At 37.3% G+C, this 13418-nt stretch overlaps 1 protein-coding gene across 2 annotated transcripts in view; it reads left to right on the top strand.

Annotated features, from left to right (window-relative positions):
* Window positions 1-13418, top strand: part of ARFGEF1 (ADP ribosylation factor guanine nucleotide exchange factor 1) — an 85703-nt gene that overhangs the window by 67613 nt on the left and 4672 nt on the right. For both annotated transcript variants that reach the window (XM_063169865.1, XM_063169856.1), the window contains exons 23-34: window positions 206-296; window positions 1363-1403; window positions 1491-1660; window positions 2289-2440; window positions 2601-2773; window positions 3710-3870; window positions 4505-4635; window positions 5475-5604; window positions 6573-6708; window positions 6810-6948; window positions 11359-11428; window positions 12644-12773. In XM_063169865.1, the coding sequence (XP_063025935.1) occupies window positions 206-296; window positions 1363-1403; window positions 1491-1660; window positions 2289-2440; window positions 2601-2773; window positions 3710-3870; window positions 4505-4635; window positions 5475-5604; window positions 6573-6708; window positions 6810-6948; window positions 11359-11428; window positions 12644-12773 (1524 nt within the window). The remainder of the gene's footprint in view (window positions 1-205; window positions 297-1362; window positions 1404-1490; window positions 1661-2288; window positions 2441-2600; window positions 2774-3709; window positions 3871-4504; window positions 4636-5474; window positions 5605-6572; window positions 6709-6809; window positions 6949-11358; window positions 11429-12643; window positions 12774-13418) is intronic.

The following is a 13418-nucleotide window of genomic DNA, read 5'->3' as shown; positions in this document are numbered from 1 at the left end:
AATCAGGATAATTAGGACTTACCCCAGCATGCAGCTGTTCACTGAGATGGCCAGCTCATGCAAGGGAAATTCATAATGTGCTTCTTTTTTTTGTGAATTAAAAATATATTTAATTATACTGGTAGTGGCACAACTTTTATTCTTCTTTCTTCCCAACTCATTCTCTATTCTTTTTTACCAATTTTTCAATTTTTTCTCACTGTAGTTGGTGGAAACGTGGATTGGAAGCAGATAGCAAGTATTCAGGAATCTATTGGAGAAACTAGCTCCCAGAGTGTTGTTGTTGCTGTAGACAGGTACTGTATTAAATTTCTTGTTGCCACCTGAAGTTTTTCAAGCAGTATTTGAATACCCTGTGCTAAGAAAAGGACCTTACTAATTTATTTGGAAAAAGCCTATATAAAAACTACCATAGAGAAGTGCGTTTCAGTTAGACCGGGGTGGATTTATTTTTGCATCATGGGTGTTTGTGCAAGAAGGAGCAGGGCAAAGATTAGGCAAGAAGCTTTTTTACTGATAAAAAAATTATTGCAGAAGACTTACAGAATGGAGTCTGCTGTAGTGTCTGCTGAATCTTGATTTGCTGTATATAGTAACAGATTGCAAATTTCATTTTGCCTTAGTACTGAGGGCATTATTGTCAGACTCTTTTTCTCCTAAATGTAATTACTGACTCCCTGCTTTCCTCTAGGTTATGTAGATGTTTTCTCAAATGACCGAAATTATTATTCCAGTCTTCCGTTCTATGAATCACATTTATTTCAACTGGATTTGGCTAGGCAGAATACATATTATGGACATTCCCTGTCTGTATCATACAGTAGTGATCAGACTGAAGTGTTCATGAATCTTGCTTGCTCAGCATGTAAGAAATCAGAACATATAATTTTCTTAATGGTTGTCAAAATTGATGAGGAGGTATCATTTTGAAGGCTTACAAACATTTCTCTGGTTGAAGTACAGGCAGCAAGATCGATGTCAGTTCAATGAAAAGTTGTCTTGCAATAAAATCACATCAAGTGCACTGGAAGCTTGGTGTCAAACACACCATACCTGTTTAGATTTGCAGTGTCCCTCCCTGCTTCATAATGGGAAGTTTTTCAAATATCTACTTTTCATGGCAAATGAGTATTATGCACTCTGGAGACATTTGAGTTCTATATTTCAATCAGGAATGATAAAAGCTGACAGTACTCTCACTATGTCTTTACAGTTGTGAAAAACTAATTGTTTTTTAATAAATAAAAATAATCAGAGACTGTCTGTATATTGTTAAAAAAAAATAAGACAAGGAGGCTTGAAAGCATTTAACAGGTGCTTTTCTTAAGAAATTTTAACCATGTCTTTAACTGCACTTTACAGAATATTTACGGGATCTACAAGGTTGGATGGAAATGCTATTGGTAGGTTTATCTCTTCCCTACCCCTCCCCACCCCTGTAAACTAAACTTTGGAAAAATATTGCATTAAAACCTGTGGTCATTTAACAGTGGATTTCGTTCGCTGGCTTTGTGCTGTGTCTATGGATGAGCTGCTGTCTGCCACCCACCCTCGCATGTTCAGCCTGCAGAAGATAGTAGAGATTTCTTACTACAACATGGGCCGGATCAGGTTACAGTGGTCTAGGATCTGGGAAGTCATTGGCGATCATTTTAACAAGGTATCCCTCTTAATGCTTATAGTGCATACTCCTTCAGTTATTGATACAGATTATTTTATTTTGAACTTTGGAAAATCATGCTTATATGAATCAAAGGGGTTTTTCTATCCTTCTCTGTAAGCTTAAACCAACAAAAACTGTAAAGCAGGAAAGACCTGCGAAAAGGCAGAGGTGCACAGTATAATAAATATAAAAACAGAAGTATGCATTACCTTATTTATCCTTACCTGAGTCTAGAACTGGCTGCTGTTAGTTTTGTGCTGTAATTTTTGGGGGTGTTTCATGATGCTTGGTTTAGGAGGTTGTCTTCAAGTCTAAATTGACTTTTTATCAAATGAATGTTTGACATGCATTTTTAATACAGCTGTTGAAGTCTTTTTTAGATGGCTTGCTTGTTTTTACAAGGTTTTAAATGCCTGGTTATTTAACGTATTTAACGTAGAAAATAGATGGAATCAGGGATTATTGAATTGCATAAACAGTGCGATTTCTAGAGTTGACTACTGTTTAATTTCATTAATTTTTCAGTGCTGCTTAGTTCTCTGTTATCAGCTGTAAAGGCAGCTTGTGCTGAATCCATACAAATTCTGATGCAAGCTTACTCTGCATTTCTATTCTACCTTCTCAGGTTGGCTGCAATCCCAATGAAGATGTAGCTATTTTTGCAGTAGACTCATTAAGGCAATTGTCAATGAAGTTCTTGGAGAAAGGAGAACTTGCTAATTTCCGATTCCAGAAGGACTTCCTAAGACCATTTGAACATATCATGAAGAGAAACAGGTAATAACATACAATTAACTGAATTGCCTGGCATCACAAGCATCAACTTCTGCAATTAATTTTTCAAATTGCTTTTGTCACATCAGTCATTAGAGAATTATACTATTCAAATTGATCATGTAATTTAGTTTAAAAATTATTGTTTATTATCCTAATTTAGGTCTCCTACTATTCGAGACATGGTTGTACGGTGTATTGCACAGATGGTGAATTCCCAGGCTGCTAACATTCGTTCTGGCTGGAAAAACATTTTTTCAGTGTTTCATCTGGCAGCCTCAGATCAGGATGAAAGTATAGTGGAACTGGCATTCCAGACTACAGGACACATTGTCAGTGAGTATGGACAATATTCAGACATCATGGAAGTGAGTGTCACTCCAGAGCCCAAGAAGCTTTATGGACTCACAGCCTGCATAGTAGAGCCTGCTTTCATGTCTTGGAACCAATGATTTACACTTTCCAATTGGTCCTCTGGGAAAATGCTTACCAGAGTAGAGTTAACTGGTTTTCTTCATGCCTTTTAAAAAATCGTGTCTGTTTGTTGCATTCTGTAGTAAAACAACTCAGGCCTTAGATAATTCTATTTTAATGTGTACATTTTTATTTAAATTAAATATTCTGGGGGTTCCCCTAGGGAAGAAAAAAAGTGCATATTTTACTAATATGTTGTTTGCTTATCTTTTTCTGTTATTCTGCATTGTGCTTCTGTAAGGCCCATTTAGGAGAAAGTGCTGATAGGGAGGCACTAGATAATTTTTTCTCTCTCTGTATTCTAATCTAGATCCCAGGCTTTAGGGGATCTCTTTATTCTGTCTGAACAACTGCAAGTTTATAAAACTGTTTCATCTTTGATGAAGCACTTTTCTTCCTTCAAAAGCAGCTGTTTAAAAACAAGGCATCATGTTGCTGGTGAGGAGGTCCATTAGTAGGTGGAGTGCCATACTTCAGGTGTCCCTCTTAAACTGTGGGGACACAGACTAGTGTTAAGCAGCCTATTTCTCTAGTCTTGCTTAACTATTACATTTCCCTGCTTTAGTCCAGGTTCTACTTTAATTTATTTTTAATACTCGCTGTCAAAATGAAATGCCCTCTGGGTAATTTTTTTTATATTATTTTTTTTTCTTTCGTTTTTCTTACTACTCGGGCATTTGACAGCAGCAATCAATGAACCAGTCTCTCATGACTTCTGTTACAGACAGTTCATATTAGAATTAATAAATTTTAAAGCATGACACTTTTTTTTTTCTCCTTTTCACACTTTCCTCTCAGCAATCGTGTTTGAGAAACACTTCCCAGCAACCATAGATTCTTTCCAGGATGCAGTGAAGTGCTTGTCTGAATTTGCCTGCAATGCAGCATTTCCAGATACCAGTATGGAAGCGATCCGCCTCATTCGCCACTGTGCAAAATATGTGTCTGACAGGCCTCAGGTATAGTCTGTGTTAACTAAACTATAAGTGCTTTTATAAAGAAAAAATAGCTATGCTAAACTTACTGGCTTCCCTTCAAGATTCATGGATTAATGGGAAATGTACTTTATTCAGAAACACTAGGAGTATAAAATGCCATAGGCTTTGAAAGTTATCGGTGATTTTTCTATTCTTCTTTTATTCCCCTTTGCCCATCCCTACCACTCAGTTCAGCTTGCATTCCTGAGAGCTGTTGGAATCGTATCTCAGGATCTGCTCTCTGCTGGGAAGTGTGAAAAAATGGATAATGGCATAACCAAAAATGTTTGATATCCTCAAAATGTTATGGTTAGGTCCTCACTTCAGGAGCTATCTCTGTAAAATAATGAGAGCAAGGAACTCACACTGAACTGCAAGCAAAAACTGGTGCTTGAATATGTAATCTTGTTTATTTTTTAAGTTCATTCATCATAATATTCTAAGCATTAGTTTGAAAGCCACTTCACTTTCCCAGTGCTACTGTTTTAATTGCCAACTCATCTGAGCTATCAGGGTATAATACTCTTGCAGGAGAGATTGTTGCTTACACTCCAAATTGTGTTTTATTGTTAAGAATCTAACTTCTGTGGCTGTCTAACTCTGTTTTCTTCTAAAGGCATTCAAGGAATACACAAGTGATGATATGAATGTAGCTCCTGAAGACAGAGTGTGGGTGCGAGGATGGTTCCCAATTCTCTTTGAGTTGTCCTGTATCATCAATAGATGCAAATTAGATGTAAGAACCAGGTAACAATCCGTATTTGTAATTCAAATTTTAAAAGGCTTACTTTATACTTTTGAAACAAAAACAACTCTTGGTAAATGTAATCACTATAAAATGACTTATGTATTTAATTCAGGTGATACCACTGTGGAAACAGCAAAAACCTTTTAAATAGACACTGGAATATAGGAATTAAGTCTGTGTTCTGTATATTTTAAATTTTTATTTTCTGTTATAATAAACAACAAAATTATGTAGTTGTGATTGCATTCTGTCTGGCTCATCCCACTTAGCTTGGGGATTTTAAAACTGGTTTTATACCGTGGTTCATTAAGTGGTTAAGGATTGCAGAAATGTTAAAAAAAGCAAAGCTGTACTCTGATTTCATGTAAAACTTGCTTATTTTTCTGGAATATAATTTTCCCTTGTAAAGCACATTCAGTTATAATTCTGATGTGGAATATGAGGAGTTGTACACAAATAACTTTAAATTTACCCATTGGCATGGGAGCTGTGCACCTGGACTCCCTTTATAGCTGGTGAAGGTTAATAATTGTTTCTAGACTTTTGTACTTTTTAACTGGAAATATTTGTTTATTAATTTTTGTGGCCCTTGGTAAAGGAGTTGATTTACTATTTTAATTTCAATTTACCACAGCTCTCAAAAATATTTTTGGCTATTGCTTGCAACTATAAAGTGCTTTTTTTACAAGCTGATTTTCTGCTTATGTTTTGGACACTCGTATATGTATATTTTTCTAAACAGTTTTTGAGTTGGTTATTGCTGCTGTAGTTGTACTTACTTGGTCTTGCTCATGTCTTTCTGTAACTCTTGGTATAAGCTGTTCTTTCTTCATTTCAGGGGCTTAACAGTAATGTTTGAAATAATGAAGACATATGGCCATACTTATGAAAAACACTGGTGGCAAGATTTGTTTCGGATTGTCTTCAGGATATTTGACAACATGAAACTGCCAGAACAGCAGACTGAGGTGATGAAAGTGGAGGAAGATAATTTACATGAGAACAACATTTACAGTAGAAAACCTGTAATATAGCTTAGTCAAGTAATGTAGGGTAAACCTCAAAACTTGGATGGTGGACCTGTGGTTCTGGTAGCCTTGTTTTGTTTTATTGGCATTCTGTTGGCAGGTGTTGTCACTTTTTTTCATTTTTTTAAAGCCATAGTTGTAAAAGACCTGGTAGTTTACACTAGGAACAGCAGAAGAATAGCATAAAATGCAATGTATCTAGGGCTTGTAAGTAGAGCTGTAGCTTTTACATATGATGTTTGGAATATGAGACACAGCATGCTCATTTGAGTGAGGCTTGAAGTCAGCAGTGAAGTCACAATTAATAGAAATAAGTTCTGTTACTTCAAAATTTTTGATGACAAGGCAGAAAAAAAGACCCCTCAGCCAAAGTGAAACCAAAAAAACCCACAACCAACCCACAGACAAACATAAACCACCCAAAACAGCACTGTGCTGTCATTGCACACTTGTGACCAGCCATTCAGGTTTTGATCTGCCAAACCAGAACCTGATACTGCTCTGAAAAACAACTGAAATTGGCTTTAAAATGTAACTAATGTGTGAATTGTTAGTATTAGAAGTTAGATCAAAATTATCAATTGTTTTAGAGGCTTTGTCTGGCTGTTTGTAGTAGGACATGTCTCACTTCAATAATTTTTTTTCCCTCCTGGAAAATGCTTAAACACAGCTTTAGCTTGGTGTTAAATCATTGAGTAGGATTGGACACTAAGACTGTTTGTTTGTCTGTTCTTGTAGTTCTTTTTAAACTTGCTTGTTAGCAAAGCAGGAGTTAAGGCTCCAGATTTTGAGGTTTTGAGATACAGAAATGAATTTCATGTCACTATAAAGCAAATTGAGTAAATACAAATATGTTTATCCAGAAGTTTCGCCTTCAGGTTGTAACTCTTCTTTTTTTTGACTCCTAGAAAGCTGAATGGATGACAACTACTTGTAACCATGCACTTTATGCAATCTGTGATGTATTTACACAGTATTTAGAAGTACTTAGTGATGTTCTTTTGGATGATATATTTGCACAGCTGTACTGGTGTGTGCAGCAAGGTAGGAACTGCACAAATTATGTTAAAACAATGTTAACATTTTACAATGTTAACATTTACTGTTGAATGTGAATGAACAAATACCCTGTTTGTCTCTTACAGACAATGAACAACTGGCACGATCTGGTACAAACTGTTTGGAGAATGTTGTCATCCTTAATGGTGAAAAGTTCACCCTAGAAATCTGGGATAAAACTTGCACTTGCATGCTGGATATTTTCAAAACTACAATCCCTCATGCGTAAGACAACTGTTACTATTAATACTTTGTGAAATAGTTTAACTAAATGATTTACCCATTTCAAACTCTTAGATATCTCATGGGTGGGGTGAATAAAAAGCTGTTAAGTGTGGACTAAAGAGAAACAGACTTACTTGCAACGTGGTGGTAAATTAGGTGTAGGTATTCTGTATTGTTAATGATGAAATGTTAAAAACTAAAATACTGTATAGGAGATAAACAAAAAAACTCTCCAACAACCCCCAGAATGTAAAATGAATCAGTTTTAAGGTTTTGGATTTTTGGAGAAGTACTATATGATGTTTTTTTTGTTTTTTGGGTGTTTTTTTGGTAATAGAAGATGCCAGCTTTGCTGTTTGTAATTACATGTGGAGCTTTTGCCATGAAATACTAAAATACTGCATCAGTCTTATATATTTAAGTCTGTGTGGTTGATGGTTAATTTTCATCATATGTTTGTATGAATCTTAATATTTTTGTGAAAATTTTCTTGGCTATTTGGTAATTCTTTCCATTCGTATGATAACTCTATGTGAGGTTTCTTGGAGTAAGGCTGCACCATTCCAAGTGCTGTGTTTTATCCAGTTCATATTCTTTGCTTCTGGGACCTACTTTAGGCCTGAAGAAAGCTGAAGCAAAAGAAACCTTCTGCATGTCAGTCTTTCCTTTCCCTCTAAAATTCCTCCAATTTTAGAGTTGCATATCAGACAGCACTGTAAGAGAGCTTCATTCATCTATTAAAAGATAAAATCTGTCACTACCTCACTTTTGTTTTCTAAGTAAGTAGGTATAAATTAATTCCATAAATAAGTCTGAAATGAAGCTGAAATATTTGGGAAGCTAGCAAGATACTTCTGTATTTTGGTAACTGCCAAAAATAAAATTGGAAGCCACATCTCTGGATGTGGAAGTTTAGCTGAATTAACCCTAACTTATTAGGGCCTGTACTTGGAAAGATTTTGAAGTTAATATTCACTAGCAGAACATTTGCTTTGGTTTCAACTTATGATCAAAACTTACATTTCTGGGTATTCTATAATTGAATAGTAGAAACCTTTCTAGAGCAGCATTTTGAATATCTTAATATTTAGACATACTCAAAATACTCTTGTTGCCTTTAGTTATATCTAATTTGAAATATGTGTATTATTCACTTTGATGTTGAGGCCTCTCATCATTTGCTTCTCAAATGGGTTCTTTTCCTTAGGAGAGTATCCAACTCCTTCCTTTAACTTTCTTTCTCTTTTAATCTTTCTCTACCATCTTTTGAGAACTTCATTATGTTATTCCTTTTTAAATTTCTGGGAGGTTCCCAACTTTTGTAGTCTTTATTTTGATTTTATGTGAGGGTACACATCTTTGTTTCTTTCTCTTTCTGAGTCCTAGGAGGATACTTCTTTTTTGCCTCTCTTTTTATGACATCTGGTTCTTTTTCTGAGACTCCTGGTTTGGCTGACATTTCATATTTTATTTCTAATCCCTCTATTATCCTTTTTTTCTTTTGCAATGGAGCTTTTTCTCCCCTCCCATCCTTAGTGTTTTTATTATTTTATTTTTTTGACAATGCAAAAAAATTGTTATCAGTTTATTTACCAGTTTTAATAAAACCACCCAGTTCTAATATTCAGCTTGTTGTGGTGCCTGCCCCAGTGCTTAGAGAAGGCAAATGATCTCTTTACCTTTGTTTTTCCATGCTTGGAAGTAACACAGTAGTTAATGTTGAAATGAAGACAAATCACACAATGGTATATATAAAAACTTTATGGGCAAGTGCTTTATTGCCAGTTGCCTTCAAATAGTCAGAGGCTGTGAATCTCTGGAGTGTGAAGTATCTTCTGGCAGAAGTTCTTATTAGTCTGATCAGGTAGAGTTTCATTTGTTCTTTTTTAGCATTCATATGAAACATCTTCCAGATGTTGTGCAGCTTCTCTAATTTAAGAGCTGCAACATTGGCTGCACGAGTTCTTAGTTGCAGCATCAGCCTCTGCTGGTTCTTGGCAAGTTACTTTTTTGCAGAGAGAGTTGATCATATATCCTTGTTTGGAAAATGTACTATAATATTTACTCAGCTACCAATTTCTGCAAGGGTCAGTTACTAGAAAACCAGAGGCCATGCTGCTGCCAGGCTTCTGCACATCACCGAGGTGTTGATAGCTGAAGGTACTCATACAGAATGAGTGGCTGAAGTTGGAAAGGGCTCTGGAGGTTTTGTAGCCCAACCCCTGTGCTTAGGCATGGCCACCCCAGAGCACTTTTCCCATCACCATGTCCTGACTTTCAAATATCTCCAAGGGGGGAAGCTCCACAGCCTTTCTGGGCAACCTCTGCCTTGTGTTTGATCACCCTCACAGTGAAAAAGTGTTTCCTAATGCTCCTAGGGAACTTCCTGTGTTCGTACCATTGCCTCTGGTCCTGGCATTGGGAACCACTGGAAAAGGCCTGGCTCTGCTTTCCTCCCACATTTCAGATATTTATAGTGTGTTGATAAGATGTCCTGAGCCTTTTCTTTTCCAAGCTGGACAGTCCCCATTGTCTCAGACTCTCCTTATGGGAGAGATGCTTTGGTTCCTTCTTCACCTTTGTGGCTTTTTGCTGAACTTTCTCCAGCAGGTCCACATCTCTCAAACTGGGCAGCCCAGGACTGGCCACAGTGCTGAGCAGAGGGGCAGGGTCCCCTTCCCTCCTGCTGGCAGCTCTCCTCACACAGCCCAGGACAGCGTTTGCTTTCCCTGCAGCGAGGGCACCCTGCTCACTCACATCCAGCCTGGTGGCCAGCAGGATCCCAGGGCCTTCTCTGCAGGCCAGGCTGCTCCCCAGCTGGGCAGCCCCAGCACATCCTGGGGTCTTTGGCCTTGCTCCTCCCCAGGGGGAGAACTTTGTTCTGCCCTCACTGAACTGCACAGGGTTCCCGTCAGCCAATTCTCCAGCCTGTGGAGGTCCCTCTGGATTGCAGCATGACCCTCTGGTGTATCAGCCACTCCTCCTACTCTGTGTCATCCAGCTTCCTGAGAGTCCTCTCTGCCCCGTCTGGGTGATGGGCATTGTCCATTGAAGTGTCCATTAAGATGGACAGATTGAACCCAGCATTGACTGCTGTACCACTGGCCTCCAGCTAGATTCTGGGCACCTAATCACCATCCTCTTGGCTTAGCTGTTCAGTCAGTTTTCAGTCCACCTCGCTCTTTGCTCGTCCAGCCTATCGATTTTTGCTTATTGTAATGGTTTCTTTAATTATTCTTTTACTTGAATTTCTCTTCTAGTTTAATTTCTCTTCTGTTCATAATTTTTGTTAATTTAAATTTTCTGAAGCTTTGTAAGAGTGAGTCTTGGCTTTCTGGTGCTGAGAAATCCAGTGTGAGTGCCCTCTTCAAAATATTCAAGAGTTAGAATTGGTTCCTTGCACAGATTATGGTGGTCCAGCCTCTACCAGCTCATAGTGGTTCATTATCCCAATGCCTCAATTTATGTTCTTGCAGCTTTCAGGAATCAATTCAGTTCTCTATTCTATTCTATTTGTTGCCTTATTACATGCCTCAAGTTTTTATCTTATTTGTCTTTTTAGTTATCCAGTATTCAGTTTTCTGGAGATCAGTGGTACATTCACTTAGGAAGCTTAACTTGATGTAAAAACTGTCCCTTAGGAAATGCAGACACAAATGTCCAATATGTGTTACCTCGCACAGATGGAGACTAAAGAGTTTGAGACCATGACAATGACAAGTAATTCCAATCTTACTTTGCAGCAGTGAATTGGATAGAACAAGAAACAGTGGGACAACTTAGTTTATTTAATGCAATTTCCCTCAATTCTTGGCAGCACAGACAGTATCAGTAAATTACAATTAGTGTAGGCATTTTTTTAATGCTAAGGTTAAGATCCTCAAGACAGTCATGTCCTATAGGAAACCAGCAGGGAAGAGATCAGAAGTATTGTCAGTGATTTGATACCTTATATCAGCAATGAATCCTGAGTGGAAGTGGTGAATTTTTAATTGGAAATAGAAATATAATCCTGGAATATACTCCAGACAGAGAATGCAAAACATCTCAAATGTTAATGAGGCTTCTTCTGGAGTAGATTCATTCTTTATTCTAGATCAAGTTTAAGGCAGTGTGGGAGAAGAGGCCCACTAATGGCACTAAAACTCTGCCTTAAGACAAATCCAGTATTTCTGAGAAAAGCTAATCCACCTCAATATGGTCCACTTGTCCATCCAAGGTAGTTGACAGAAATGTTGAAGTTCAACAAACACAGTACTTACACTTTTAAACATGTGAAAAAATAAAGTGCATTTAGAATTAAAATTAATGCAAAAACCCCACACCATCTCAAAGGGGACTTTTTAGAGTGTTGGTTCTGATTTATATTTGAAACTTGGTAAATTTTGGGACTGGTGTTATGTTTTTAAGGCTGCTGACTTGGAGACCAGTTGGTGGGGAGTTCTGCTCTGGCTCTCCTTCTGATGCAAAAGAAAAACTGGTAAGCTGCTGAAATAAATAAAACAATAATTTAAGATTGCAAGAGCTCAGTACAAATGTGTTGTGATGTAGAATAGGTAAAATATACTTGCTTTAAATACATTTTTCTATTTTAATTTTTGTGAATTTTTTTTCCAGCTCAAGTGCTATTTTAATGTTTAAAAATGGCAAGGAATTAATTGATAAAGAAGTATGTATTTGTTTGCAGCAAAGTTGACTTCCATAAATTGGCTGTAGGTAGTTACCTGTGTTTGTTTTAGGTAATGTCGTGTGTCTGGCAGGTTTCTCTAATACTGTATTTGGGCTTTGAGTTGTTTTGTGGTTTGGGTCATGGTTTTCTTTCATTTTGTACTGGAAAGAAGAGAAACTGCTGAAGAGGGATAGATTGGCAGACTGACTTTTTTTGCCTCCAAATTTTCTCTTGTAATAAGACCTTAAATATCAATTTAAAGTAGAAAATTTGTATAACCACCAGATTTCTTAGGTTTGACTGAAGAAACTGGTGTGAAGTCTGGATTTGCCTGCAAGTGACAGCTCCTGTAGCTGCCTTGCTATTGATGAGAATTAGTTTAGCTTTTGGACATTCTCACAAGATTGCTGCATAAAGTTCTTTATAGATTAATGAAGCACTTGATACAAGTTGCTCAAGGATAATGGTCCAGATGAGCTTTACTAAGAGAGCCTGACTTCCTCCATTTATCTTTATGAAGTGTTACCATAATCCAGCTTCAACAAAGTAAATGTTTGTGAAGGCCAGTTCTCATTATATGGGTATTGTACCTTTGTGCTGTACCATGTCTCATTTATAGTGGTTTGATGTAAACATATTGGCTGTATTTTTGATCCATTTATGTCAAATATAGTAGCAGGAACCTGCCAGCAAACCTCCTGCACTTGATCTGGTAAAAGCTGTAGTAACTCTTGAGTGACAGAAGAAATGCTTGGAGGGAGTGCAAAAACCTATCTGAAAAATGCTGCTCATTGCATTTTCTGTGTGCTTAAGTATTTGTTACTTGTTAAATTTTCAGTTGTTTCTTAGTAGCTCATCTTTCTGGTACATCTTTCATGAATGCTCATAGCAGGTATGACTCAAGTCAATGAAAGTGCAGTGTTGAAACAGCACATGTCTTGAGCTCTGAAGGGCACAGCACTATTACCAATTACTAGAAGTTTTCTGTAAGTTAATTACTTATTTTTCCTTTTTTTTTCTTTTCAGGATACAATCTCCCAGAAGTCAGTAGATATCCATGACTCCATCCAGCCTCGACCTTCAGATGGACGCCCATTTCAGCCCAGCACAGGGGCCACGGTAGCAGAGGAAGCAACTAAAGCCAGGCCAGCAGCAAGTGTGTACTCTGCAGGGGTTTGGAGTTTTTATCTGTGCAGAGTAGTATGAACTGGATGTTTGATATATTAGTTACAGTCTCAGCTGTGATTTCAGAAACATGATGTGAAGAAATCACATCGTTTAAATTTTTGTCTTCTTGTAGTATGACAGAATTTTCTTGGACTCCTGTGGGTCCACATTTTTTGCCTCTTAGATTTTTAAAACAGAGTTAAACTGCAAGCTTCTAGGCTTTTTACCCAAAGCAAAATATTAAAAATAGTAATCTCCTTACAGTGCTGTGTGAGATTTCTTTTCTTAGGAGCAGAGATTTTTCAGTGCAAAATGCAACAGAAGCAGTAGCTGAAAAAGAATTCTGTCTATGATTTGAGGAGAGTTTATCAAACCCTTATTTAAGATCCTTGTGCAGTTGTATTTCATTGCTTAAAATGGTCATGTGTTTCATTAGTACTTGCCAACAAGCATGGAAACAAGCATGGTGCCAGTGCTGTGCTAAGCCTCCTGCCTGGGAGTAGCCTCTGGCTCTTGATATTGCCCTGGAAGTCCAAGTCACTAATTTTGGTGACTTTTAGGTAACGCTAAACCAGGTTGATCCAGTGTATCACAGACAACTTCAGGAAACAGTTTTTTAAGAAGTTCCAGTTGG

This window comes from Melospiza melodia, chromosome 1 (assembly GCF_035770615.1).
Source record: "Melospiza melodia melodia isolate bMelMel2 chromosome 1, bMelMel2.pri, whole genome shotgun sequence".
Taxonomy (NCBI): domain Eukaryota; kingdom Metazoa; phylum Chordata; class Aves; order Passeriformes; family Passerellidae; genus Melospiza; species Melospiza melodia.
Note: the sequence above shows the minus strand (reverse complement) of the source record. Positions and strands in the feature narration are given on the sequence as shown.